This window comes from Apaloderma vittatum, unplaced genomic scaffold (genome assembly GCF_000703405.1).
Source record: "Apaloderma vittatum isolate BGI_N311 unplaced genomic scaffold, ASM70340v1 scaffold18339, whole genome shotgun sequence".
Taxonomy (NCBI): Eukaryota; Metazoa; Chordata; class Aves; order Trogoniformes; family Trogonidae; genus Apaloderma; species Apaloderma vittatum.
In genome coordinates, this window is record NW_009733714.1 from 39221 (window position 1) to 66193 (window position 26973).

The 26973-nt window shown below is 38.4% G+C and overlaps 1 protein-coding gene across 1 annotated transcript in view; it reads right to left on the reverse strand.

Annotated features, from left to right (window-relative positions):
• Positions 1 to 20504, reverse strand: part of DCLK1 (doublecortin-like kinase 1) — a gene marked incomplete at its 3' end in the record, with an annotated part of 54790 nt that extends 34286 nt beyond the window's left edge. The window contains exons 1-4 of the mRNA XM_009876025.1: positions 20364 to 20504; positions 19316 to 19410; positions 1909 to 1993; positions 453 to 561 (exon numbers count right to left, since the gene is read on the reverse strand). Coding sequence (XP_009874327.1) covers positions 453 to 561; positions 1909 to 1993; positions 19316 to 19410; positions 20364 to 20382 — 308 coding nt within the window. The remainder of the gene's footprint in view (positions 1 to 452; positions 562 to 1908; positions 1994 to 19315; positions 19411 to 20363) is intronic.
• Between the last annotated feature and the right edge of the window lie 6469 nt (positions 20505 to 26973).

Below are 26973 nucleotides of genomic sequence, written 5' to 3' on the forward strand. Positions count from 1 at the left end.
AAAATCAGCTCTGTGTGCTGACCACAATCACTACACTGCACACACAAAACTTCCTGACATCTTCACAGAATGTTCCAACTTGTGAAGTGTTTCAGTGTCTAATGTAAGGGGAGAGTTGCAAAAATATACTGCAAGAAAAGATGTTAATTTTTTGTGCAATAAGGAAGATTTAACACAGAGAACTGGTAAAATAATGCAGAGTGCAGCAGAAATAAAACCCCAAAAGAACCGGAACAAGCCAACATATAAAACCCACAAAGACTTAAATTCATAGACTGTCCCTTGCACTCACTCTTTTTTTTCATACGAGGGGGCATTAGTTTGGGTTGTCCATCTGACATTGAGACACTACCTTATTACCCGTCCTATATGCTACAAACAAAGACATGATCTAGAAAAAAGCATGACACTAATGATTATTTTTCCAGTAATAAGCATATTATCCTCCTCACCTTTCTATACACTCCTTCACAATAGCAAAATTTCCATCTCCTATAGTCCTTCCAACTTTATATCGCTCTGCTATCGATGCTGGGACCTGGAAACCTTCCTCCAACACTTCTGAAAGAATCATTAGTACATTTTTATTGTTAGTAAAGGAAACACAGATGTTGCACATAACATGCATTTTAAGTCTATAGTTTAGGAGCCTGGAAATCATTCAGAGTCAGTATCTCACTTACTGTACAGTGAAACCATGCTGCTGACATTGTATATACTCAACAGGTTTCACACAGATACAATAATGAAAAATAAGACTTCTGGGGGCTCAAACATACCACCATTTGAGTGTTACATAGTTTACCATTCCCATTGCAATACGCCCCCAGGACAAAACCAAAATTGTATTTTTTTAATTATGGAAAGGCCTCTGTGATCTGCACAAGCGCAGACGAGCCTCCAATACAGGCTGGAACTCCTTGACACAGCATGATTAAATGTATGTACCAAAGAAGTCCAACACTCAAGCACTTATTTTATTACATCCTGTAAACTGAGACATCCATAAAACTCCTCATGTGCTAAGTGCTAGTCCTCCCCCCCCTCCCAATATTAAATATTTAGTTTTTAAACAAATGTTCTCAATAATACTACCTTGCATGCAACCTGGGCACCAGATGTTTAGATAAAATTGCATTACACAGTGTCTAAACATAAGAAAAGTTTGTAGTTTCATGTGTTTTAGTGATCATTCATGTACCATTATTTTTAAATGTATTTGAAATAGCATGTTACAAATACCTAACATGCCTCTAAAAGCTGACTGTGAGCTGCAGCTGATGCAAACTACTATATAAATATAGCAATGTAAAAAAAAAACCTCTCAGAAATGTGACTTGAATTTACACTTTTTAAGGCAGCAGTTTTAACTGTATCTTTCTCTGTCCCTTCTTCCACTTCAGTATTAAAAGCAAATATTATGATACAAGGAGGCCGGGGTTCGCCTGAATTCACGGGCAGCATGAGGAGTTTCTGTCAGATGAGAATGTACACACACACTTACACATATGTGCATGCGAACAGGCAGTATTCGAGGAAAACAACTTGCTCAAAGCCTTAGTACGGGGTGTGACTAAACATTTTTGAGTAAAGACCCAGGATCGCAGTGTGTTCAATACCATGACACGAGACAAAAAAATTGCTGCATCAATCCAGTCGGCACTGCGCCACACGCAGAACTAGCATCTCCAGTACCCTGCAACAAAACCACCTCTGAATAGCGATGTCCACATCCAGTCCGATCCAGAGTCAAGCTAACTGGTTTGCTCAGACTGATGAGTCTGCTCATGGAGAGTCATCCAGCCCTCAGTGCTCCCACCTTCCCTGGCAGGAAGGGTGACTCACTTCCTACACAGCTGCTGTTATCACCACACTCACTGCTTTGAAATGTCAGCCTTCGAACGTTACCTTCTGCAGGTCCATCATTTTCATCCATAGAGCTGCAGACTTTGGTGGATGCTAATGAGGTAGAGGAGCCACTGTGTTGGGAGCTCTGGAAATGGAGAGACACAAATGAAAACAGGTGATTTTTAAGGAGCATGAGTACCCACAGTGTGTTCCTGCTGGACATGAGCCCTGGAGAGGCTTCCATGTTCCCTACGTAAAGCACCAATTTGCTTTTGTGGAAGGATATGTGGATGCTTGAAGAGTCCAGTTTCTCGACTGAAAAAACTTATGGTACGCTTTTGGTACCCCCGGGTACATGGTGATATTCCTGATCCATCACATGCATGAACACTTTCAGATATGGTCCATCGGTTTCTCTCTATTCCACACATATTTTGGCAGGGAAAAGTGAGGAGTCGTATGCCCTCTGCAGGCAGGAGACTCTTCTCAGCCACACCATTAAACCCAGCAGTCACTAGAAGCATGAACGCCTGTTTTGTCTGAGGTTGGCGTTGTTATAGGCAGAATTTCTCACTTTTGCAAACCTCCCCTGATAATATCCTCCCCAGCTGTGTTCTAGGAGGGAGAAATCATTACGGTAAGGTACAGACAGAATAAAATAGCATGGGGAGTAATGTTTGGTTTTTTTTGGAGAAGCATTTGACAGGGTATAGCTCACCTGAGACATGAACGTGTACCTCGGGTTAAGTACTTGTACAGCAAATGTCTACATTTGTCTATACAGTTAATGAGGGGAGGATGGTATCTCTATAGTCTCTATGAAAGTTGTAGCCAAGCCGTTTGGGTGCCAAAAGCGCAGAAGGCAGGATCTCACAAGGGAGGACTTCCGAAACCATGTCTACCAGTTATGTATGGACTCTGGGCATATACTTTAGGAAGACTGCTTCATCACACATCCAGATGGATGGAACTACAGAGAAATATGAGATGGACTGGATTTCACCCAAAACTCAGACCTCGTGCTGTGTAACAATTATACCAACGTATCTTCAGGATTCTCCTGTGTTCAAAGGAAACTGGAAGAAGCTACAAATATAACACTGGCCCTTCAGACCTACAGCAAAACTTAGCACTTCCTCAGGTCCTTGTATTGCCACATAAGGGAGAGGTATTCAGATTTCCAAGATGAAAACTTTGTCAGGTTCACACAGTTAAGAAGTACTGCAGTGTTTAATTACCTCCTTCAATCTATATATTACGTAAGTTGCAGGCGGTACTGCATGCAACTAACACTATCAGTTCCTTATCTGTATTTGCAAGGTACCTAGATGCCCACAATCAGGGTGCCAATCCGCTTTACAAATTTAACGCAGCTTCTTTGGCACGATCTCTCTCCTCTGCTATTGCGGAGCACAGCAGACGGCTGGAGCAGGAATAACAAACAATGCAGCAGCTGGGATTTCGGCAGAGTGCGCAGCAAGAGAAGGCAGTCTGCAGAGTTAAAAGCTGTCCAGCACAATGAGTTCATTTGAACTTTTAATTTCTCTCGCAATAGATTAAGGTCAGATGATTTAGACCAAGGTTGAACTTGGCCTACTTTTCATTAAATAATCCTGAGACCTTGCACATCCTGTCTACCAAGAGATCCTTTGCCTTTTTTTTCTCTCCTTATAATCAACCCAGCTCATTCTTTTAATCCATTCATGCATTCCTTCTTAGCTTTGACCAGAATTAAAAATTGCATTAATCAGTGTTTGGACTTTCGCTGCCTCTTGACAACAGAAGTGAGCAGTGACTGATTTTCTGTAGTTCACTACAATATTGCTGCCCTTGTTTCATGATTAGGGCATGTTTATGTATGTGCTATTCCTATGCTAAACTCTGTGGGAGGTATCAGCAAAAACTTACCTCTGGTTCATTTTTGAGCAAATGAGCAGATGAGGATCAAGGTAACGGGAAAGTGCTAGGCGTTCTCATGCCTGGAGAAGTCACTCTCACAGCCTATTTTTATACACATGTAATGAAAGAATGGTTTCCTTTACACTCCTGCTTGTAAAATAAGCAGAAAAAAGATGTTTTCTCTACTCATTCTGCTGTGTCTGTTTGTCTTCCTAGACCAGGCATCCAATTTCTTACTTCTTTTCCCACTCCACGGTATTTTCTTAAAGGAATTACAATCTAAATATGTTTAGTATTTGTTACCTATACAGTCAGGAATGAATCTTTACAACATTTAAGGGCAACAACACAAAAAGGTTAGTGTTAGATTTTCAACAGATTATCAGACAACTATTTTTATTATTTTTTTTTGCATTTTAAGTAGTAAGATTACCCTTTTCAGCAGATATTAGGTCAAGACTGTTGACTACACACGGCTGCAGATTTCTTTAGCAGTCCGGCAGTCTCTTTATGGAGTCTCGTACCCATTGTTTTCATTTGTGAGAATGGGAAATGTGAAAATCAAGACCTAACTCAGTGGCCACATCTTTGCAGAAAGGGTGCCTAGAGAGACTCCAGTTTCCATTTGGGAACCTAATTTCTCAAGGACAAGGTTTAGCTCAGAACTGCGACTGCTCGGTCCTTCCAGAATTAGACTCCTTTGAGGGCTCATTTCAGCAAAGCGCTTCAGCAAGTGCTTCACTTCAAGTACAAACAGTCTTAATGGACTATACATGGCTGAAATTAAATTCTCTCTTAAATATCTGTCTTAGGTATAGTTTCCTAAATACCTATTTAGCCTAGGCCTAGTGAAAAAAAAAGGAAAAAAAAAAAGGTGGCCTATATAAAATTAAATGGAAATAAAACATCAATATGAGATCAATTTTTTAAGTGCCCCTATTTTTCTTATTGACACTATATAAGACGGGAAGGCTAAGATGATATTTCTAACTAAAGAAGAAATAAATTGATGCTTTAGTGCCATATACTGTTCCATGGGTTTGCAAGCAAAGCATACGGCCCCTTCAGTGAGATCTGTGTACAACGCACCAGCGTGTGAGCAGAAGAGAACTTGCTAGTGACAAGGAAGCAGTACCTAAGAAGATACTTGCCAAAAATACATACTGGGATTTTAAAAACTTCCAAACGAATTGAAAAATAATTAGAAAACGTATACTTTTCACATATATACATACTTTTCATTAGCTTTGCTGAAGCCCTCCTATTACACCAACAGATTAAAAAGAAATCAGGAACTGCACATTTGCATATATTCGCCAACTCTGCTGACGGACCCCCTTTCACCATTAAAGAGACGTTACTAGGTAAACACAACACAATCATTTTCATCTTTATTCAGTCGTGGGGAACAACACGCTGGCCTTTATTTATTTATCTCTCCTTCAGCTAGAAGGACATTCCATTTACTTAGACTTTAATTAGCTCGTTGTTCTCACAAGCTGAAAGCCCTCCGGGGTCCAGCAATCCTTGTGGGTCTCGGCGTTCCTTCCACTTGGCTTGCCAATCGTGAGGCAGTCTGTCGCGCACACCGTTGCTCTCACAGCTGTGGACCCCATCAGGGATATTGCAGATGGAGTGGGGGGAAACAAACTCTAGGCAAGAGTATAATCTCTTCAACACACAGCCCTTAATGCAATTAGCTGTTTTAATTTTAAGAGATGCTGAGGTGCTTGAAATGTCATCACTTCTGCACAGATTTAAAGGGGTCCCAGTTGCACAGGTTGCCAGCACATGGTCATTTTTATGGCACACCTCCATAAAAGCGATGGCATAAAAAAATCAAGTCTTTGGTGTAAGGATTTCAGATCCTATTCAGGTTTATGTAACAGATGGCCAGTACGCCACACAACTCACTGATGTGAATGGAAATATTAGTGCTATAGAGTTTCATCCACATCTCACTGGGAGATTTATTTAGCAAGTGTTTTGTAAATAGTTTGTATCTCAGTGGAAATTGTGCTAAATCCATGAAAAAAAGGCCATAAAATAAATATTATTGTAATTTCTCTCCCCTCATACTCAACTTTGCCCTAAATTAATCTCAGAATTTTACTCCAGCTAAACAGCAGGAAGTATTCTTGTGGGCTATCAGTATCAGCAGTTACGAAAAAAAACACCTTAAACAAGTATGACTAAGAAGTTTGTTAATGCAATTCAGATTCCCGAATCTTAAACACTAAACACTGCATTATATTTTCCAAACCTCTCAAAACCTTTATTAGCACATATGGAGTTTAGAAAGTCTCTCAACAATAGATTCCTTTGTATTTTCCTAGGATGAAGGAAGCATCTGGATGAAATGTGAGCAACAGAAATGCACACAGGTGTAAGACTAAGTTTGAATCTCACGCAGAGTTTTCCTCTTTTAGAAATTGGCTTAATGTAGTGAGATTAAAATTAGCAAAGTGTAAACTCAGGAAGGAGGCTCAGGATAACAGAATTATTAATGTCTTTAAATGATGCTTCCCAAGATTTTCCCTATTCTGAAGATTTCCACAGAGTTTAAAAAATGCACAAAAAGCTGCATGTGTCAGTAATACGTGTAAGATGAAGTTTAACCTAGTGAGGATAAACAGTATTACATGTTCACCTCTTTTGGAGCCCACATTAGCGTTCAGTCAGCTTACAAATAAGCTTCGCAACATAGCTGTCATGAATTCCTGACATAGTCAATTCCTTAGCCTAAAGATCACCATGGTCAACGGTAAAATAAATAAAACAGTCTAGTGCAGGTATTAGCTCTGAAGGACTTTGAAGGGCTCAAAAAATTCCTGTAACAAATAAAAGTGTTAAGAAATAAGTGAGTCAATACAACAAAAACATACATCTCCAGAGAGCAAAAGGCAAAGCAGAGGCCAACTGGTATAAAATAGTAAAATAACACATTTTTATGCAACTTTTAAGAAAATGAACTCATTCAACGTAGAGATAAGCAAAGGGTTACACTCAGACTCACTCTCCTGATCCTACCCAGTGAATTTCTTTTTTTATTTCTTTTGTTTAATGGCTTACATTTTTTGGCCTAGCCAGCTGAGACATAAACAATACAGAGCTGGCAAAAAATTACTTCATGAAGAAACATCAAATCCACAGTCTTCATGCTGAAAGAATGGAAGCAAATTAAATTCAATGTATAGAAAGAGAAATGATGCAATCGCTTTCTTTTCAAATATGGACACTGCACCAAACTGACACATAACATGCAAATTTATTTATAACCTACTTAATCTGGAAAGGAACAATTAAAACTGTATGCAAACCTGCTACTTATCCACCGTTGTACATCCTGCCCTGTCCTGTTAGACACTTGGCTTAAGAGAGGCCCTACATAGGGAAATGATTTTTTTTTTGGTGTTCATTTATGCAGTTCAGGATTTGCACAACTTGAAGAAGAGGTAAATTCAAATGACACAGCATGTGTCGTTAAGGAACTTGTGCTGGTTTTCTTCTTTGAGGGATAGAGGGAAAACGGGAGAGTTTGCAAGGAAACGGAGCTGACAAATTGAAGTTAAATTTTCAAGCTGAAGCACTTTGTTTTATTAGCATCCTCTTACTAAGATGCAGCATCAACTTCTTAGACTCTCATTTGACTTGTGCAACAAGGCAATTCTGAAAGGTCAGCGTAGTTTCCTACATGGTATTTAACAGTAAACTTAAACCTAACCTCAGCGAGCTCCTAACAGCTGCTTCCAAAGTTGAGCCATAATTCAGACTGTAGGCTTACTCAACCTTTGGGATCCTCCAGAAAAGACTGATGATCCTAAAAAAAAGAATCAGATTCCTGGTACTGGAAGTTGACCTGTCATTGCTGTATCCATACTGAGGTTAACATAAAATGTTACGTGTGCAGTGATGCAACATGAAGGCTTCCTTTTTTATTCTCTAAAGTTATACACGGGTAAAATCTTCCACTCAACTACAGAATAAAAACTGAGAGTCAAAGAGGTTCTTATTTCTTCCACCTAATTAAGGGCACAGCACAATCACCACTTTTATTTTTTAATCTATTTGAGTTGCATTTTAAAAGCTCTCCCAGTGTTCTCAGCTGTTACTTGGTAGACACAGAAACCTCAATTATTTGTTTCTACTCTTCCTCATTTCCATAGTACTGTTCCCTTTCCACGTCTGAACAACTTCTTTAAGCAGACCTATTTACTAGCAACCAAGAGGGTTTCAAAACCAGAACTTTTATCAGGCCCACAGATCCCTGTAGGAGAGTGTCTGAACATCAGCTGAAGCATCAGACTGGCAGATGACATGTCAGAAATTGTAATGCCTCTCCTCCCCCGCCCCTGCCAAACAAAAAATAAAATTAGTCTATAGATACGTGTGCTTTAAGAGTGGAAAGATACATTAAGAAAACATGGTGCTTATTTTAAAACACCGTGGGTATGTTTCAGCACTCTTAGCTTTTCACAGGAATATTTTCCTAATACACGTCTTTAAGACGAATACTGCTGCAGTTGAGTTGTGAGCAGGGAGCTGGTACCTTGCTTTGGATAGGCGACTAATTTCCCACCTCACACCCCAAATCTATCCCATGGTGTGCACACAAACTTACCCATAAGCAATTCAAGGCAGGTATATTTACTGTCTCCAAAAGACCCATTAGAAACCAAATTCTTCCTTGAAGGATCGTTTGCAACTACACACTAGAGCACAGAGTTTATTATTTAAAAAGGCACTGAATGCATCTACTATTTAAAGGAACCCATTAGGATACATGAATCCCATATGCGTATACTAAGAGAACTGTTAGACAGACAATGATGAACCCAAATGAACAAGCAATACCAACTGTGAGTATTTTTTTAAAGGCCATTACTCACGTTTCCAAAATAAACTCACTGACTAGTGTGTATTTTTTAAATATATTTATTACATCGCTTACAATAATCTACAGTAATGTTAAATCTAGTGAAACAACAAATTGCAACCAGGATGACATGGTCAAATATGAAACACAAGTACAACGCAGTATGATGAAACAATGGCACAGAAATGAAGGTGATTTTCTTCAGCTGATCATAAGAAATAAAACATTCATCGGCATTTATTTTTGCAAGTTTTACATTTTTTGTTGATAAATCAACAGCTTTGTTTTTGGTTTCCTGCATGACATTAATACAAAAACGGTATATTTTAAAAAGCAAATACCCAAGCACTTATCTTTAAAAAAAATAATTGTATGCGTAACTTTGTAAAATCTTAAACTTATGTTGTAAATGTGCCAATATTTACAATATCATAGTGCAACTAACAAAATGAAGAGGCCTTACCACAAACATCGTCAGCTCCTCATTCGCTAGAGTCCGAATTCCAAAACACCGTATTGCAGGGCAAACCACGAACTAATTAGCCCATAGAACATCAGACGACAAGTACACGCTGAATACAGCACAGTTTTTTTCATACTTCACTGCCGAGGGTTAATTTAAGCAAATTGGAATATAATCAACATGCGCAAATACAGACACTAAAATGCATACGAACACATATGTGTGCACTGCGTGTGGTTTTAACCCTTCGCTAACATGTGTGGACACAATACGTCTATCTAAATACCCAGTGCCTTCCACGGGGAACTCAGGGTGCTCAGCCCTGTCTGAGATCAGCTGTGAGGTGAATGGGGCAAATCAAGCCAGCTGAAAGGTGTTACGATGGCCAACCCAGCTCGGAACAGCCCCTGCTCTGCTCGGCAAGCCCTGGAGGGAGGGGTTTCCTTGGAAGGGGTCGCAAACCCATTTCCAAAGAGCGTGACAACCGCTCGCTCGCTTTGCTCTGCATGGAACACTGCCACTGGCTGCATGACATAAGGTTGTTTTTCTACTGATCACTTGTAGTTGCAAGTTCTCATTCCATCACTAAGAGATAAACTGTGAGTGAAGATTAAATACAGAGCAATCTTGAATTCATTTGTATAAAAAGCATAGACAACATTAATTTAAGTGTTCATCAAGTGATGAGGTAATTTAGCACCATAAAGATTTTCTGTCTGCTCATTTCTCTGCTGTTTATGACAAAACAGTAGAATTGGGTTGATCAGAGCTTCTTTTCTATACTACTGTTAATTCGTTTTAACATTCAGAGCTGGAGGACATTTTTTGAACGTACTGCACCATATAAAGTTCACATCGCAGTGTTAAGTATGAAACTATGAAAGCAAACACTTTTTTATTTCTGTTGTTAGGCCACACAACCTCAACCCAGGCGTTTTTCAGAGCTGTTTAACATCATGGACCTTTTCTTATAACATACATTTATAGCCACCATGTTAATGCCCCAGAATTTTCATCTTATAGTCACATATGCCCTCTGAAAGTGATTTAAGAGAAAAATAACTTGATATAATGTGCTGTCACTGAAGTATTTTATAAATTGAAAAGCAATTTTCACACTGGATAATGAATGTCAAAGATTTTACCGGTTTCAACAAAAGAACTTCTAATATTGCATGACTTGATACACTGCAGAACAGTGCAGGTCAAGAGGAGACACAGGTCTGAACACGTCAAAGTAATATCAGTTCAAATTGATGATTAATGTTTTCTCTGTGTATATATATACATATACATTTGTGCATAAGGTCCTATCCTTCCCACCTTGGAATCAGTTGTGGTTTTGTCACTAACTTCAACCTGAGCAGAATTTAGCCCTTGTTTGTACATGAGATCTCCTAAAACTTTACAGACTTCCCTGGAGGAGCTGCTCAACAAATGCAGATTGGGTGCAGCTCCACTGAGTTAAACAGAGCTATAGCAAACCCACTAGATGAACATCCTCCCATTAATACATTTTCCCCACTTGCTTGCTTTTAAGCCACAAGTGTGACATAATTGTGCTTGGTTTTCACAGCTGTTAATCTATGTATGTGTGCCTGTGTACGTGTGTACAAATCTAAACATACACATTCTGTGCTTCACATGTGAACTGTTCGTTGCATAAAAGAAGAGATTTAAAAAAAAAACAACCTAAACAAACAACAAACAGGAAGTTACAGAAAGCATTACGGAAATAATCACAAGTATTCATAAAGCTCAAAGGGAAGCAAAGCATTCACAATCTATACAAGACTCTTCAGCTACATCATAATCACCGTAGAGTAGGCACAAATAATGCAGCATACAGAGAACTATAAGAGGTTCAAACACTATAAAGTTGCTTAAGCTAATCCGTTATTTAATGAAGTAGGTGAAATCTAGGGACATACTAAAACTTGTGCTGTTGCAAGCAGAGCTACAGCACCAAGAAACATAATTTCAGTTTCACTCATAAACTGAAACCTTCTGGTCTTGCTCAAAAGAACCATTTCATTTCTTCTCATGTATAATGGAAAGTACATTCCACACAAAAGGGATCTCAAAATCTATAAACAGTGTACCTTTTCAATCTCCAAGGGACTTTTAGTCCTTAAATGAAATATTAATGATACATATTACCCCTGAATAGCCCCTTAAATACAAGTCATATGTTGAAATGATTAAATGTTATGGACTAGAATATTCTTGATGGAGAACTCGCTATGATAACAATTATTGACAGAAGGTCCATTTTTCTTTTCCACAGCCAAGCAAAGCTGTGGGGTTCAGGTTTGCTGGCAATCTGTGCTCCCTGCACAAAACAAACATTCTTAATAAACTGTCTTAAGCAGCAGTAGCCTATATGGGAGAAGGGAGGAAAAATAAAATTCCTGGATTTTATCTCCTTTACAGGAAAAACACAATTTCCAAAATGTCAGTATTTTGTTCAGACTGGCTGAGTTGTCTGAATTTTTGGAAACTGATCCCATAGCACCTTTACATAATACGCATTTCTTGGGATTAAGTAATACATTTTGCAAAGACATTCCCTTATAACAGGCGAAAATGCAAGTAACTTCACAGCTGCAAACTTTTTCAGTGGATCGAGGACAGCCTTAGGATCAGAGTGTGAAGGGGGACTGTTCTCATTGCTGGGAATGGTTGCAGACCTGGAGCCTGGAGCAGGAAAAGCATTTCAAAAGGGAACAATCTAACTGCTTCAGCAAACCTGCCAGATCAATGACTTTCTCTCCAGGTGATACTGGAATCAAGTATCCAAAACAGAGAAGGTAAGTTTTGTATTCTGCTGCCCTTTTACTTATTTTTGCAAATATCCTCCATAAAGAAAATTATATCAGTGAAGCCATAACATCACATGCCAACATTTTCCAGCTGCTGAATTTTATTATGGACAAATAAGTGTAAATGAATTATTTCACTGTATTTAAAAGCTGGCATGTGGCAGCTAAACATTTTATGCTATTAAGTGAATTTTCCTGACTTCAAAATATATTAAATCATCACTAAGTAGCCCAAAAATATAATCTCTATAAAATTTTTGTTGAGGATCAGAATCACACTAATTTCTAATTCTTAAATCATTAGTATTTGAGATACCAAAAGGAAAGGTATAAGACAGTGAAAGTGTGATCACTACACAATGGGCTTAAATACAACACATAAAATTTAAAGCAATATGCAACATGCGGTGGGAAATATTGCTACCAAGTGAATTAAAGTAGACTAAGATTCTCACAATAAAGCAGCAGAAAACAAATAAAATTAGTAGATATTTGTTAAGCAACTGGTTATAATGCATGACCTACTTTAACACTAAAGGAGTTTTGCATATTCATGCTGTACAAAATGACCACCTCTAGAAATTATGAAAACAAGAGAAATTAGGTCAATAGGAGGATGATTTACAGTACCACCATTTCTGCAGGCTTTCATTTTAAAATGCATAAAATGTCTTATTACAGAAAATAAAAAATGATGTTCCTGTCTTTAACATGAGGGAAAATAATTACTAGTTACTCAGGCAAAATGTGTTTTTCCAAAAGGTATCATCAGATGTGTGTCAGATGATGCTGATAGCCAGCGGGCCCCCACACTTCCTCATTTAGAAATCTGTCCATATTTACTTGCAACTCACGGATGATCAGTGTTAATAGTTCTTGCCAGGTAGAACATTCATGTTCCCTGTGAACACCCTTCTGTTTACAGTCATCCGATGGTAATGCAGTGAAGAGAACTTGAACACTGCTTTGAAAGCATTTACTTTTCGTCCTGTGAGCACACAGGATTTCTTCATTTGCTTTTCATTTAGATAAAGAGCCTAAACTCAGTGTGTTCCAAATGTGCGTGTCAGGATCAGACAGCGTGGTGCAAGCAGTTTAATATGGCAGGTTTTTTTCTTTTTTGCATTTTACCTACTCATTGGTAAAAGCAAAGTATTCATTAACTGTTCATACCAAAATGACTAAAGACACCTATGGTAAAAACAGAACATATAATCAGTACCTCAGACAATAAAAAAGAGCGCTATTAATAACTGTGCCCACTATGGATTTGTGCGTTATATTCACCTTATCCAATCTTCGTTCCTTAAAGTGTGCACAATGCTGTTTTCTATTTGATGGGCATATTAAATGGCTCATTCATTACAAATTCTTGCATTAAAATGCAGTGGTAAAGATAAAAATACCCCCACAGACTAGAATTAATTTGGCCCCGTGTTTTTAATATTAAATATGCAAAACTCTTTTTGTGCGATTCACTATTTCTGTAAATTAGCAGCTATTCTCTTAAAAAACGTTAAACCTTCACCAAATCACAAACCATAAACATTGTTCCATTTTCTCTTTTACACTGAGTCTCCTACTGAATCCATATCATCCGAAGAGAGTGGGCGATACAGGTCCTGTAAGATGAAGCGCAGTATAGATTTGTTTATTGTGTTTGATTTGTTGCACTGCAACCGTCTTATATTCTTTTTGTTATTGTGGACCAGATGATATTGTTTAACATAAAATACATGTATTTTACATACTCAGATTTTTGGCTTAATGTCACATAATTTTTTTTAATAAAAAAAAATAGATGGTTAGTAAATAAAGCTGGAGTTTCAATGTACAACATATTCTAAGAGGCAAATTTTATTTTTCTTTGATTCTTTCCTCTTAACCATTATTCAAACAGTATTTGTCTGTTCTGGAGAGTCTCCTAATTGTTTGGAAACTTGACAATACGAATTTAATCTTAATGAGATTATACTTCCCTTTTTGTCATCTCTCAAACAGCAGCACGAAAGTAATTGCTTACCTTATCTAAGGTAATCAAAACTTGCCACCCACTGGTGATAAAGCATGGAACCAGTAACATTGGAGCCCCAGAATCTGACACTGAATATTGTATATCATACTGACAACGGTATCTCTTCCCCCCGCCCCAGTTTCAGTCCATCCGTGTGTATGTGTAAAAAGGCAGCATGTAAAACTCTCCCTCCGTCACCGGCTCTTTCTGATGGTAGCCAAGCAACCAGCTCATGACAGCAGAGGGAGACTGAGTGAACAGATCCACTTCGTTTTTCCAACACCCACTCCGAGCATCCTCTGACGGATCCCATAATCCTCAAATGCCAGAGGTCTTAGGGGATGATACATTGCCCTACCCAAGCTCCACGGCACAACAATCCTCGCCAAGACACACGGGGGTGACAGAGAAAGCTCAGCAAAGAGAAGCAGCAGAGGACAGAGAGCCTTCTTTTTAAGGTGAATTAAGCAGAAGTGATGGTTTAGGGGGCACCGAGTCAGCAGGTGCCCCGCACACCTCATAGCCAAGCTCTAATCCCTTTTAAAGTGTTTTGGGAGATCTTTAAGTAGAAAAACATATTTACAAAATACAGCAAAACAACTACAAGACAAAAGACAAAAGCACATGAGACCAGAGAGAGGCTGATGGAGTCAGCTTCAGAGGTGACCTTGATTTGGGGGAAGATAACCAAGACAAAAAACCAAAAAAATCTAAAAGCTATACTTTAAAATAAGGACTACCTAAAATGTACGCTCCAGAAATTTCAAATTTACAAGGATCTCAATAATCTATGCAGGTTCATTTTACTTGCAGGCATGATATAAAGGGGATTTAAGTCCCTTAAAGGGTTTTTTCATGCCCTAGAATGCTTACCCTGCATCTCTTCTGCCAATGGGCATGTGTACAAACAGAAACAGGCATGTTAGACCGGTAGAGTGCAAAACAGATCTTAAATGCATTTCTATTTTGTTGTGAACAATCTAGAAAAAAGAATAATTTTAAACAGACTAGACCATCTCATTCTGCATACTAACTAGTTAGTTAATTATTAAAATTTCTTTTGAACATATACAGTTCAGGAATTTCTAATATGAAGTACAGAAAAATAAATATTTTGATTTGCTAGGGAGGGTAACACCCCAAACTTTTGAATAGTATGTTTTAGGTGACTGCTCACTCCTCTGAACATACAAAATATGCATTCAGAATTTACAAACAAGATACTTGTGAGAACTGATTTTAAATATTCAGAGAATATTTTTTGTGTTTATTTTAGTAACTATTTAAGGAAAATTATGCACAAGATTTCAGGATCACCTTCTCTGCTTTTTCATATACTTTTAAGTACTTGAAATTTTAAAAAAGTTTTCCTTTCTGCAAGAAATTTTCCTCAATTATAGCTAGCCAGATAGCTGTATTTCTGAAAATTAGGAGAATCTATTTATTATTTTGCATAGATTAATAAAATCACCAGAACTGTTGAATGAATAAGACCTCTTGGCGACACACAAGTCCAAAAATCCTTATATACTAAGAATTCAACTTCTTTGTCTGATTAGTCAAGAGTTACTTTAAATCTAATTTTTCATTATTCTATAAGTTATAGTCTCCAGGAAAGCAGAAACAAAAACATTTAAAATAATGGCAAGCAACAGAAAATCAGGTATATAGAATGTGTCCACCTTAACTGATTACAAGACGCTGGGAAAATAAACTCATAGACTATTATAAAGGCTTGTTAAATAAAATTCAGGGCTTGCTATTACTTGTATTTATTGTTCTGATTGACATGTCAGCTTTTCTGAGTCTGTGTCATTAACTGTATTCTGCTGCAGTAGAAACTATATTCATGTACAACACAATAACTTTCTACTTCAACTGCTACAAACCTGAATTGCAGATGTTTCAATCCTCTGTGGAAATGCACAGTTAAGTACATAACAATTTAAAACCAGGAATCTTAAGTTTCCTATGTAAGAATAAATATAAGGAATTAAACTACAAGATACAACATTACACAGCCTGCAAGCTAAAATACTCAGAAGCCGATAACTGGTTGTTAGTTAGCTCAGATAGCTGACAAACAGTTCTAGTTCACTTTCATGTCCTTGTATTACACCCATGAAATTAACTTTCAAATCTTATTTTCCTCAAATACAGATTGAATTTCACCCAAGATTATAAAAATACAGCTTCCACTGATTTCTGAATTTCTGGAAACAGCTCAGCCACATACATATGCAAGTGAGAAAGGATAAAACTTTATCTTTTTAAGTTCTGGCTTTTGAGGGTACAGACTCTTATCCATAGGGTTATAAGAGTACTGCTTTCATGAGTACCACACCAGGGTTTTTGACTTTATTTACACCAATGGAGTGCCGTCCACCAAAGGCCAGAATTTATTTTTTTAAAAAGGTGAGTGACGAAATGTCAGTAAGATGATCGATCACTACTTTAAGTTTCTTAGTGAACTTCATAATTAGAAGAAATATTTTCTTTGGAAAATTCTACCATCTCTACTATTTTTACAAGTCATTCACAGGTAGAAATCCCTTAGTTTGTGGAAGTGTCGCAGCCTGCCCGGACCCCTCAGAATTTTGACGTACCAAACCTACAACTCCCTCATAGCACTTGGATGGGGATGGTGAAGAGATGATTTATTAGATACAGCAAGGGAATCAGGCTGTGCTAGGGTCCATGCTCCCTCTTGCCTTTCAGACCCGGTATGTACCACTGGCATCCCACGTACCTGACAGCATGAGAGAAACTTTAATCACACAGAGAGAGGGGCAGAGAAAAAAAAGAATTACACAGCTGAGCTGGCATTCCCAGGAGCCAGCATTTTAGTCTAGCTCTAAAGCAGCAGCTCCCTCAAACTCCATGTGAAGAGAAAAACCCAGATGAGCCAGAAACCCAGCCATCACCTGCAACCTCAGACTGTGGTTCTAGTAGCCAACACTCTTCTTTTGGGGTGGGAATACCTCACCTCTCAACACTGGGGACAAGATAGGCACTGCAATCGGTCTCCTCCTCTCTCTTGTCTAGCACATGATACCAACCCTTCAACAATCTCCTAGGGAATAAACTTTCTCCTGCAGCTGACTTGTCAGCCCTGCAGCTGAAGCCTCTGAAGACAAAGCAAAATGCTTTGGGTTCAAATTTGGTTTATGACAATATGGTACATAGAACAGCCTGTCCTCTAGATAAAATTTAAATGGCAGCATACAAAAGATGGTACTAAACCAAACCAGAAAATATTTGTACTGATAACAAGAAAATTAAGATTAGTAAGAACAGTTTAATGGCTGTTGATGGAATTAATTTAGTCATTGGAATACACATTATGACGTTTAACAAAACAACCATGTGTTTTTACAATGAACTTTTAGCTCATTCACTTCACGAGTTAAACATGAAAGGAGCTGAAATAAATTCTCAGAGCAAGAATAGTTTCCATCTCTGAATTTCTGAGCTGTTGATTTTGTAACCTAAATAATATTATTGCAATGCATTTTTACATAACTGCAATCTATCTTTACATGAATGTATTCTGTATTTCATCACGTAAAAAAAGATCTGTATAAAACATTTTAGACAAACATGAAGGGTTCCCTACTGAAAGAACTCAACTCTTTGATGATGTCTTATCTCTCCTTGTAGTTTACTTGAATATTTATTTTCTATACAGTTACCAATGTGATTATGTTACCACTACATTAGCCCTTTGCATCCATTACACCATCACTCTGTTGCACTTCCACACAGGGAACCCGGCTAAGAAGAAGCCCATCTGCTCTCCTCCTCACATTTGAAAGTCAGAAACTCTGTGGCCAAAACACACTTGTGTCTAATGGTGCTGACCACATGGTTCCCACTCACTCATCCAAAAATGGTAACAGAAAAACATTTCTTCACTGTGGGGGAAAGAAGCACCAATGGTGGGGAAGGACATTTAGGAAAGTTACCAATGCAAAGAGACAGCCTCAAAGCATAAGAAAATCCCCTGTATAGCGATATCATCCATCTAAACAGACACTCTTACATCGCTAATCTATAATTCATTTGGAAGACTCTTTGTTCCCTCTTCAGTGACTTATTACTGATTCATTAACAAGCTGTGAGAGTAAGAACAAACAAGAGCAGAAGACATTGCATTTCGGTACCAGCCTACCCAACTGAAACTTGCATCTTTACTCTCTGTGTACCAGATGACGAAAACCATGATACTACCCTGAGGCTTTAAGCTGTTGCTCACTGGCCATCTCGGCACTGCAAGATCACAGTTGTCTTCCAAATCTATAAACATGCCACTGCAGAAACTCATGGCTGTACCTCAGCCTGAGGTAAGACTAGGGCATGCAAAATTCCTCAGGTTCCCGGTATCCACCGGACATGAGGGAGAGTACGAAGGCTGGAAGGGAGTCGTGCCATGCTACAGCTATTCCTGATCCGGATATCTGGGGAATCAAGACTGCACTTAGCCCCTAAAGTCAAGCATTGCCAACTCTGTACATAATCCCCTTACTTTGAGAGACACAAATTACGTCTTTATTTAAAAACTGAAAAGACAGAAAAAGCATGCGTTCAAACTGTGTTTAAAAACAAGCCTGAGATACAGAGTACTGCCTTAGGGAAGCTTTCATTGAGAACTGATCACAGTTTAGAAAACAGCAGAATATACAGACATCTGTCCCACTGCTTTTGAACAGATAAAATTAATTAAATCAGCATGTGGAGCCTTTTAGGTTGAACAAGTAATATTTTGTCAGAGGTTTACAGCAGTGACACAGGTACCACCTTAATTCTGGACGCTAAGGTAGATTGTAGATTCCACTATATATGATAACTAGGGGGAACCTACAGCTACTAACAACTTCGGTCCACTAAAGCGACTGACAAGTCTTGTGCTGCCTTGGTACTAATAGTATATTCACTGCACAAGGCCACAATATCTCAGCTCATCCACAGCTAAATTCCACAGTGCATTCTTTCACCTTGCTTCAAAACCAAAATTGCTTGTAGGTTTTGCAAATGACACAATGCCCACAGCAATTTAAGAACAAATGTCTCTGACAATGTGAACGTTTCCTTCCAGTTGTGAAAGACTTGGAAAAAGAAAATAAAACAAACAAACAAAGTTTTGTAAAAAAGGAGGATACCTCTGTTTCTCCCCTTCAAGGATAAACCAATTCCCAGCATACTCAGCATTTTGACAGACACAGAACAGTTGTATTCCACTTCAGAGTGTTGTACAAACACAACAAGGACTGTAGCCAGGCTCTTCCACCCTATGACTCCACGCACAAGGAACCAGTGGGGAGAAGGCTGTCGGAAACCGGCTATGCCAGATTCTCTCCAGCCATGCTCAGAAATCAGTTTCCTTATTTCCTTACCCTCTGTTTCCGTAGGCTTCCTGGGCTGGTGGGAGATGGGCTTGGAGACTTCCCAGAGCGGGGAGTAGAAAGCTGGCTGCCAGGGGTTCCATTCACTAAAAAGACAATAAAATGAAAAAATAAATACAAGGCATTATTAGAAGCAAAGGAATAGTTAAATCAACATGCTTCTTTTCATTTTTTGTTCAACAGATTGATTTGCTTTTGCTTAACGTTTTCAATATTAAATAAGGAAATTCACAAAAGAACTGTTTCCTCAGAGTTTAGGCTCATGAAGCCAATTTTTACACAGAGTGCGAACAATTAATCAGCAAACCTGAAAAGACTTTCTAGTCCATGGCAGAGTAGAGGATCACATTTTCTTAAACTGTATTGTTCCTGTGCTTGAAAGTGATGGTGAGCAAGGTGCTTTGTTAACCTTAACAGACACTTGCTGTATGTGAACCTTTTCATTTCATTTAGTTACAGCTTGGAAGTGTTACCCACCAAAACCAAAAATCAGCACTGCTTGCAAGAACAAATCAGCTGCTAGCTGTCCCTCACTCATTCATTTGAAGAGATTTCTTCAATACTACCTGACCCAAACATCACCTCGGACTTAACCCAGAAGGGCTTTCCTACAGGCAAATAAATAAGACATAGCACCTCAAGTCTGACTTAAAGCAAAACTCACCACTTTCTCAAATAAGTAAGTTCCTTCATATGTCAGTGCTTATCATTCTTATGATTTTAGAAGCATCTTTTACATGCATGTGACATTATCCATTAAATCAACAAAACAATACCAGCAGAGGACAGAATTCTACTACAAAGTAATCACGAGAGGCTATCAATAACGTTCACACTGAAGCACTGATAGAAACACTACAAACTGTGTACTATATATATATAAATACTCTTAAACAAGCATCTGTTATATCACAGTCCACATTTGACAGCACCAGGGGAAAAAAAACAACAAAAAACAATCGACAGTCAGATGCCCAGATTCTGGGCATTCATAAGAGAATATTTACATACTAGGATATCAACACGGCATTTGACTTACCTTCTATGAGTTCTAACATGGACAAAATCTTACTGTTTAACCTGATAATAGCAAGCTGCAAAATTCCTGCTCTGTACTAAGCCAAGCTGTAGCCAAACTGAGAAGCAATGGGATTAGTTAGGGATAGCTGGGGCTGCTCACAGAGTGAGCTGAATGCGATGCAGGATTCATAAGCAGAAGCCTTTTCTGCGTAAGGCTGACGTCTTCAGAGCAGCAGTGGGAGGTGCAGGTGCTGTCTTAGGGCTACATCAAAGGTGTCAATTAAGCATAATGCTGCTGCTTCACAACGCTGAGCCACCGCAACCCCCACTCGCTTTCCATGGAGCCCCGAAAGCCCAAGGAATTCGATATGCTGTGCACTGAATCATAATGAGGTGCCTTTGGGGGCAATATACCAAATGACTCATCCGAAAATCAAAATGACAATAAGTCTTGTAAAACCTTGGCTGACTGGCAATCTAACAAATGCTAATTCCTTTGGATAAGACAGTAGGCATTTTTAACAGATTTTTCTTACTTTTTACATAATACATTGTTCTCACTGGCTAATAATGGGCCCGCACATTATAAGTAAGAAACATGTATGTCCACCACAACACACGTATCAACAAAACACATTATACTGTATGATAAATAATGATCACTTAATAGTGCTTAGGTGTTATGAGTGATCAAATCTCAACATCACTTTGTGCAAGGCATTGTCTAAGGTAAAGGTGCAATAGATTTGTATAACCACAGGAACAACAAGATACACTAACTGGATTTAAATAGGCTGCTTCTCTAGAAAACTATTTCACATATAGACTTCAAAGTCTCTTTGTACAGAGGATGGTGGTTTGCACATAGAATCATAGAATCATAGAATGTTCAGGGTTGGAAGGGACCTCGAAAGATCTAGTCCAACCCCCCTGCCAGAGCAGGATCCCTAGGGCAGCCACACAGGAACGCATCCAGATGGGTTTTGAAAGTCTCCAGAGAAGGAGAGACTTTCAAAACCGTATCAGCACTGATTCAAATGTGTGGGGGAAAGGACATGCATGTGGACACATCCACTGAAATTCACACAGTACTCAGCCAAACAACCCACAGGACTGGCCAATAATGTCTAAAATAAAATTTATTATCAATACTTCTGAAATAATTCAGGAAAATGGAAAGATGAGGACATTAACAATGAGCTTTTTGGAATCCTAAACTTCTAAAGTTTTAACAGGCTTCTTAGAAAGAGCTATGGTATTACTTAGAATCTAATACCAAACTATTATTCACATGGAGCTAGTCCTCAAGACTGCTGAGTAACAAGACTAGTGCTCTGCCTTCTCTTTAAATCAAGCAGATATTCTTAGGTCTTATTATTATAAGAAAATCTAAGATAACAGATATACTCTAATAAACCTTGTAGCACTAAGCACTGGTTCCTGCTCCTTATAAATCGCCTCCTTCCCCACAACTTTCAACAATAGTTTTTCTCAGAATTGCTTTTGGAATTATCCTCTCTTGAAGACAAAGACTTGAGGCTACCAAGTGGAATCAGACAAATAGATCTAATGGTGTATATGACTCTTGATGTATCCCCCACGTGTGTCATGCTGATGAGTATCTACTTGACATGAAAGAATAAAACCTTATAAACTATTTAAAATAGACACTTGCCACCACCAGAGTGGCTCTTCCCAACAGAACTTTTAAAACAAAGAAAAAAGGAAAGCAGTTGTGTTGGCCATTTGTAATACGGGAAATCAAGATCCCAATTAATGGACTGAGGCCCACAGGAGATCTAAGTGGAGTTTGTCCACCTCCTTACACATACCAAAAATACAAAGCTGCTAAGTACCTAAAATAAATACCAGGATTTTTGTGAGCATATAAGGACTGTCTATGGAGAGCTGTTTAGGAAACTCTAAAGATGACAATTAGCACTCAGGACTAGATTTCTTTTACCAATCTTTAGGAATCTATTGTACTGACTTCTACATCTGAAATAGTTTTCGAGACCTTATTTTAACCAAGTTGCTGTCGTAGCATGAATTGTATCATCTCCAAGCAACCATCTAAAACAGACTTCATGAACAATGTATTAGGAGCATCCGCTGCAGTGTAGACTTCTAAAGCTAGGCAAGATGAATCCAAACCCACGCACCTAGAGGTTTAGTATATGCTGGAGATAAAGCAAAATCATCAAAATTCTCCCCACCTACCAATTTTGGTGTATTTTATTACAACCACAGAATTCTGTTAAATAAATTCTAATGACTGAATGCCAAACAGATTTTACATTAGAGTCAACCCGAACAGGAACCTGCATGATGTGGGTTTTATTCCCAGCTCTCTGTATACGCTTGCACAAGATCGGAGAAGTCATGTCATATCTACCACTTGTCAACTTAAGCTTTAAATTCTGGCAGAATGAACTCTCCCTGCTCATCATGTTGTCTGTCTTCTGGATGCTCTGCATACCTGGAGATATACATGACTATTACTGCTGATATTGCTAATGTAATGCTTAAGATAGACATCATAACAGGGGAGAAAAGGTAATTCCTAATAACTCCCCAGTCCACTCTAGAGGGTCTCCTTTTTTATCTTCTTGTTTATGGCCTCCAACTCCAGTCCCTTGTTACACTGAATTTGTAAATATAGTTGATATTAGGTGCTGTATAGAAGGAAAAAAGACACAACTGCTTCTGGCCCCCTTCTTGAACTCCATTTACAAGCACAACACCATTCTTGCATATGCCACTCATGACCAGGTAACAGGGCAAATATGTGAACAAAACCTACATTACTTAATAATAATGCACTCATGGCAAGTGCAGGAATATAGTCTAAACTGCCTTAAAATCCATTTCTAAGTGGAATGCATTCTGCTTGGAAACTGCATTCCTATCCAGTATCTGTACTGCATTTCTTACTGACTGACACAGCACATGTTTCTACACGGAACCTTGATGTAGATAAAGACATAGGAAACTGGTAAATCACTGTTGTGATTAATCATGTTATTGAGTGAGGCAAGAGGTTTCTTGTCACTTTTTATTCATAAAATTGCAGGGGTCAGAGACTTCAGCTTAATGCACAGCACCTTCCCATCGTCTCATGAAAAAGATTTATCCATTCAAAATTTCACAGGTGAAATATGTATTAAAAAGCTAAGACAATAACAAATTTATTGTGGCTGTTCTGAGCAGATGTATGCAACTGCTTAGCAGTGAACTTCCTTACTGTCCTCTCTTACCCAGGATGCGTAACACAGCAAGAACCTGTCTTTGTATTTGTTTCTCCAGCACCTGGCACACATATGAAGGTAGAAATCCTCACAAAATATAACATTAAAGCCAGCTATCATCATCTAGCGAGATAAATGCAAAATAGAGTTTCATACGATAATGTTTATAAACTAGTAAAAATGTAGTAATTAAAATTACTTTGGTGGCATTCCAATAAACAAAATTTGCTAGGGCATCTTTTTATTAAGTAATAAAAAAAAATAAGAAAAATTGAATTAAAGGATCAAGTGTCGGTCTGAGAAGCTGCCAATGCCACTGCACTGTATTAAAATCACACATTACTATAAAACTGCCTGTTGAAGTGTTAGCATCTTGTACCCTATAAAACATGTAGATATGACTCTGCGGTTTTCAAAAGCGGTTTGCCAACCACAAGAGTGTGTGTGAAGAGCGAAGAGGAAGGGAAAGGAATGGTTCAGGCTTTTTGCAGTCACAACTTACTCATGACTAGGACAGGCTGATTTACAGGAGTCATAACCACATGTGTAGGTCATACTCAGCAACGTTAGCTAGAAATTGGTGATACAAGAACACTACTCGACCTTGTCTCAATTATTCCTGTAGTTTGTCACTGTCATTTCCAAACAACGTGTCTCAATAAGACTACGTAGTTACAAAGTAGTTAGGGAACAAATCATACCTTGCCTTTTCATCTCTTCTGCATTTGTATCCTACTCGTATACATCTCATAATTTTTGTCTTCGTTCCCGAATACAAAGTTTGTTGGAGCACCACATTAAGCAAGTGCCCTCCTTATCATCCCCTAGTAAAGACAAGGCTTTGTAGGTTTTACCTTAGAACGCAAGAGGTTGAGAAAAATCTCAAATAACCAGTACCAGCATTTGTTTTAAATGGTGCTAAACTGTCCCTTTTACATTCAGTCTTTTCTAGAGTTTAGGTCATGAAATTATGCAGAGACAAGACAAACTCTCTGCCACTGAAGACAAGGGTTGAAAGACCCATACGGAGCTTTCACGTCATCAACAGATTAGAAATATCAGTAGAAGGGATCACCTTCAGGTCAGGTTTATAGTCCCATCAGCCACCAATGCCTCAGTCCCCATAAGCCACTGGTACCTGTCGTAGCCACACAACATAACCCAAGCAGTGCAGAGCTCAGTAGGGACTCTCGGCCCTCCCCACATTCAGCCCATGCTGATCTCCATGGAGTGGCCACTAAGACAGCACTTCCACCTCAACCTGAAGTCAGCTGTGTCCACTCCACCAAGCAGAGGAGCGCTGCAGACACACAGACTTTGCAGAAATCTCAGAATCTGACTCAGTTGAAAATACAATTGCCTGGAATCCACAAGTATATTTTTTTTAGCCTCTGAGGATGGGTAAGTGTCTCTTTTTTTCTCTGCACTTCATCAGAGCACAGTGGATACCTAATCGAGAGAGCATCTATGTGTACATAAGAGTTAATGAAAATCTCTTTTTTAAACTCTTTTGCCTAATTAGAAATAATAAGATTCTTAGATCAGTCTGTGTGAATGGAGTACTGACTCTGAGAATGTTTCTTCATGCGGCGTTTAAGTTTTTAATCCTTTAAGAGGGTTAAACTATTCCATCTAACCAAATCTATTTCTCTTACAAACTCTACATTTTTGTTGCAGGCTATAAAATGATAAAACTCAATTTTTTAATGATTAGTATAAAATACAAATGCTATAAATGAAAAATTAAAAGGAAGCCAGGATCAAAGTAAAAATCATTTGGAAATCCCTCTGTCTGTAGGATGACTCCACCACTCCCATGGGTTCATACTCTTGGCTTCAGGAAAGTTTCACTTCAGCATATTTATTACAAAATCTGTCAGCTGAGTACCTATATTACTGTGAATAGAAACATGTGACCTTGCCAAAGACAATACGATGCGTCATGTTCCTTCCTCTGGGATCCAAAAGACCTTCTTGAGTCAGGTGGCTGAAGAAGCATTTACTTCTGGATAACGGCCTAGGGATGAACTATCCAACTAAGTGAAAACATATCTTCTTGTGGAGGAACATGTCTCTCTTTTCTAACTAGCTGAGAAAAGCACAAGCATCTGCTCTAAAGAAGCTTTCAGTAAGATCCAATTTCCATATCCTGAACTACTTTTTTTCTTTAGGGAACATCTACAGTTTTGATCAGGCAGTAGTTTTACCTGCAGATTCATAATTCCTTTGCCCAGGTGCAATTATTTTTTTAAAAAAAGCACAGCCTTTGGTAACACGACCTACTCTATCCCTTTTTCACATAGGTGCCCTTTGTCATTCGGAACAGGTATGTATCTTGAAATAGACACTTGTTCCATCAAATAAACGAAACTCCTAAATCACTCTTCTTAAGGTCAAACTGCTGCTTAATACTAAATTGCTGTTGCAAGCATCCAAAATATTTTGAGTGATAATTTGAGGGGAATAGGAGATAGTTCAGAGGGGAGGAGAAGCGAGAAAGAAAGAATTTTGAAGGAGGTGCTCAAACTAAAAAGAAAATAATTCCTTCTGTTGTGAGCAAGTTATGAAAATTACAGCTTGGATTTCAGAAGCTAAAAGAGAGTTCACCCAAATGCAGTATCTCTCCTTAATTTAATGGATGAATAGTACAATAATTCCAGCCGTCTCATGCTGTTCTTGATTCGATTAGAAATAATGATCATGAAGAAGCAAGAGCTGCTTTCTTCAAATCTGTTACCTCTTTACCTGCACGGAGGTTGCCAACAACAGTGCTAATTGGTAGTTGGACAGGAGCTGACAGCTACTAAATAGCCACCAGACATTCATTATTTTCAGTCACCATTAATGGGCTCATACCTGGACTCACTGAAATTCAACATCTCTTTTATGGTGTCCTTTCCCAAATAATATTTGATGACAAGAAAAAAAACCATCAAAGTGTTTTACTGGCTTTAAGAATACACCAGGAAAATTAAATAGAGGTAGGATTATCTACTGCACTTGGAACCAGACGTCAGCCTTCTGCCTGCCTGCGAGGTCACGCTACCTTTCTCTGCTTCTCTTTTTTTGCCTTGTTCCCTGCTTCTCTTCTCTATTTGGACTGAAAGCATTTTGAAGCAGACAATACCTCAAATGCATTTGTGAAAAAACAGAAAGCAATCCTCCTGCAGAGAGATTTCTGTCTCGTGGTATTGTTTTGAAACACTGTCAGATGCAAATAAAAAACTGAAAAACCCATATAATAAAGAAGTCAGCTCTTACCACAGATCTTTCTTGTTTACATGTACTCTTTTAAGAAAAAAGTATTATGTGCTTTTATATAAAAATAGGATGCATCTGCTCTCAGAAGCCAGGAAAATACAAACACATTAAGCATATGCA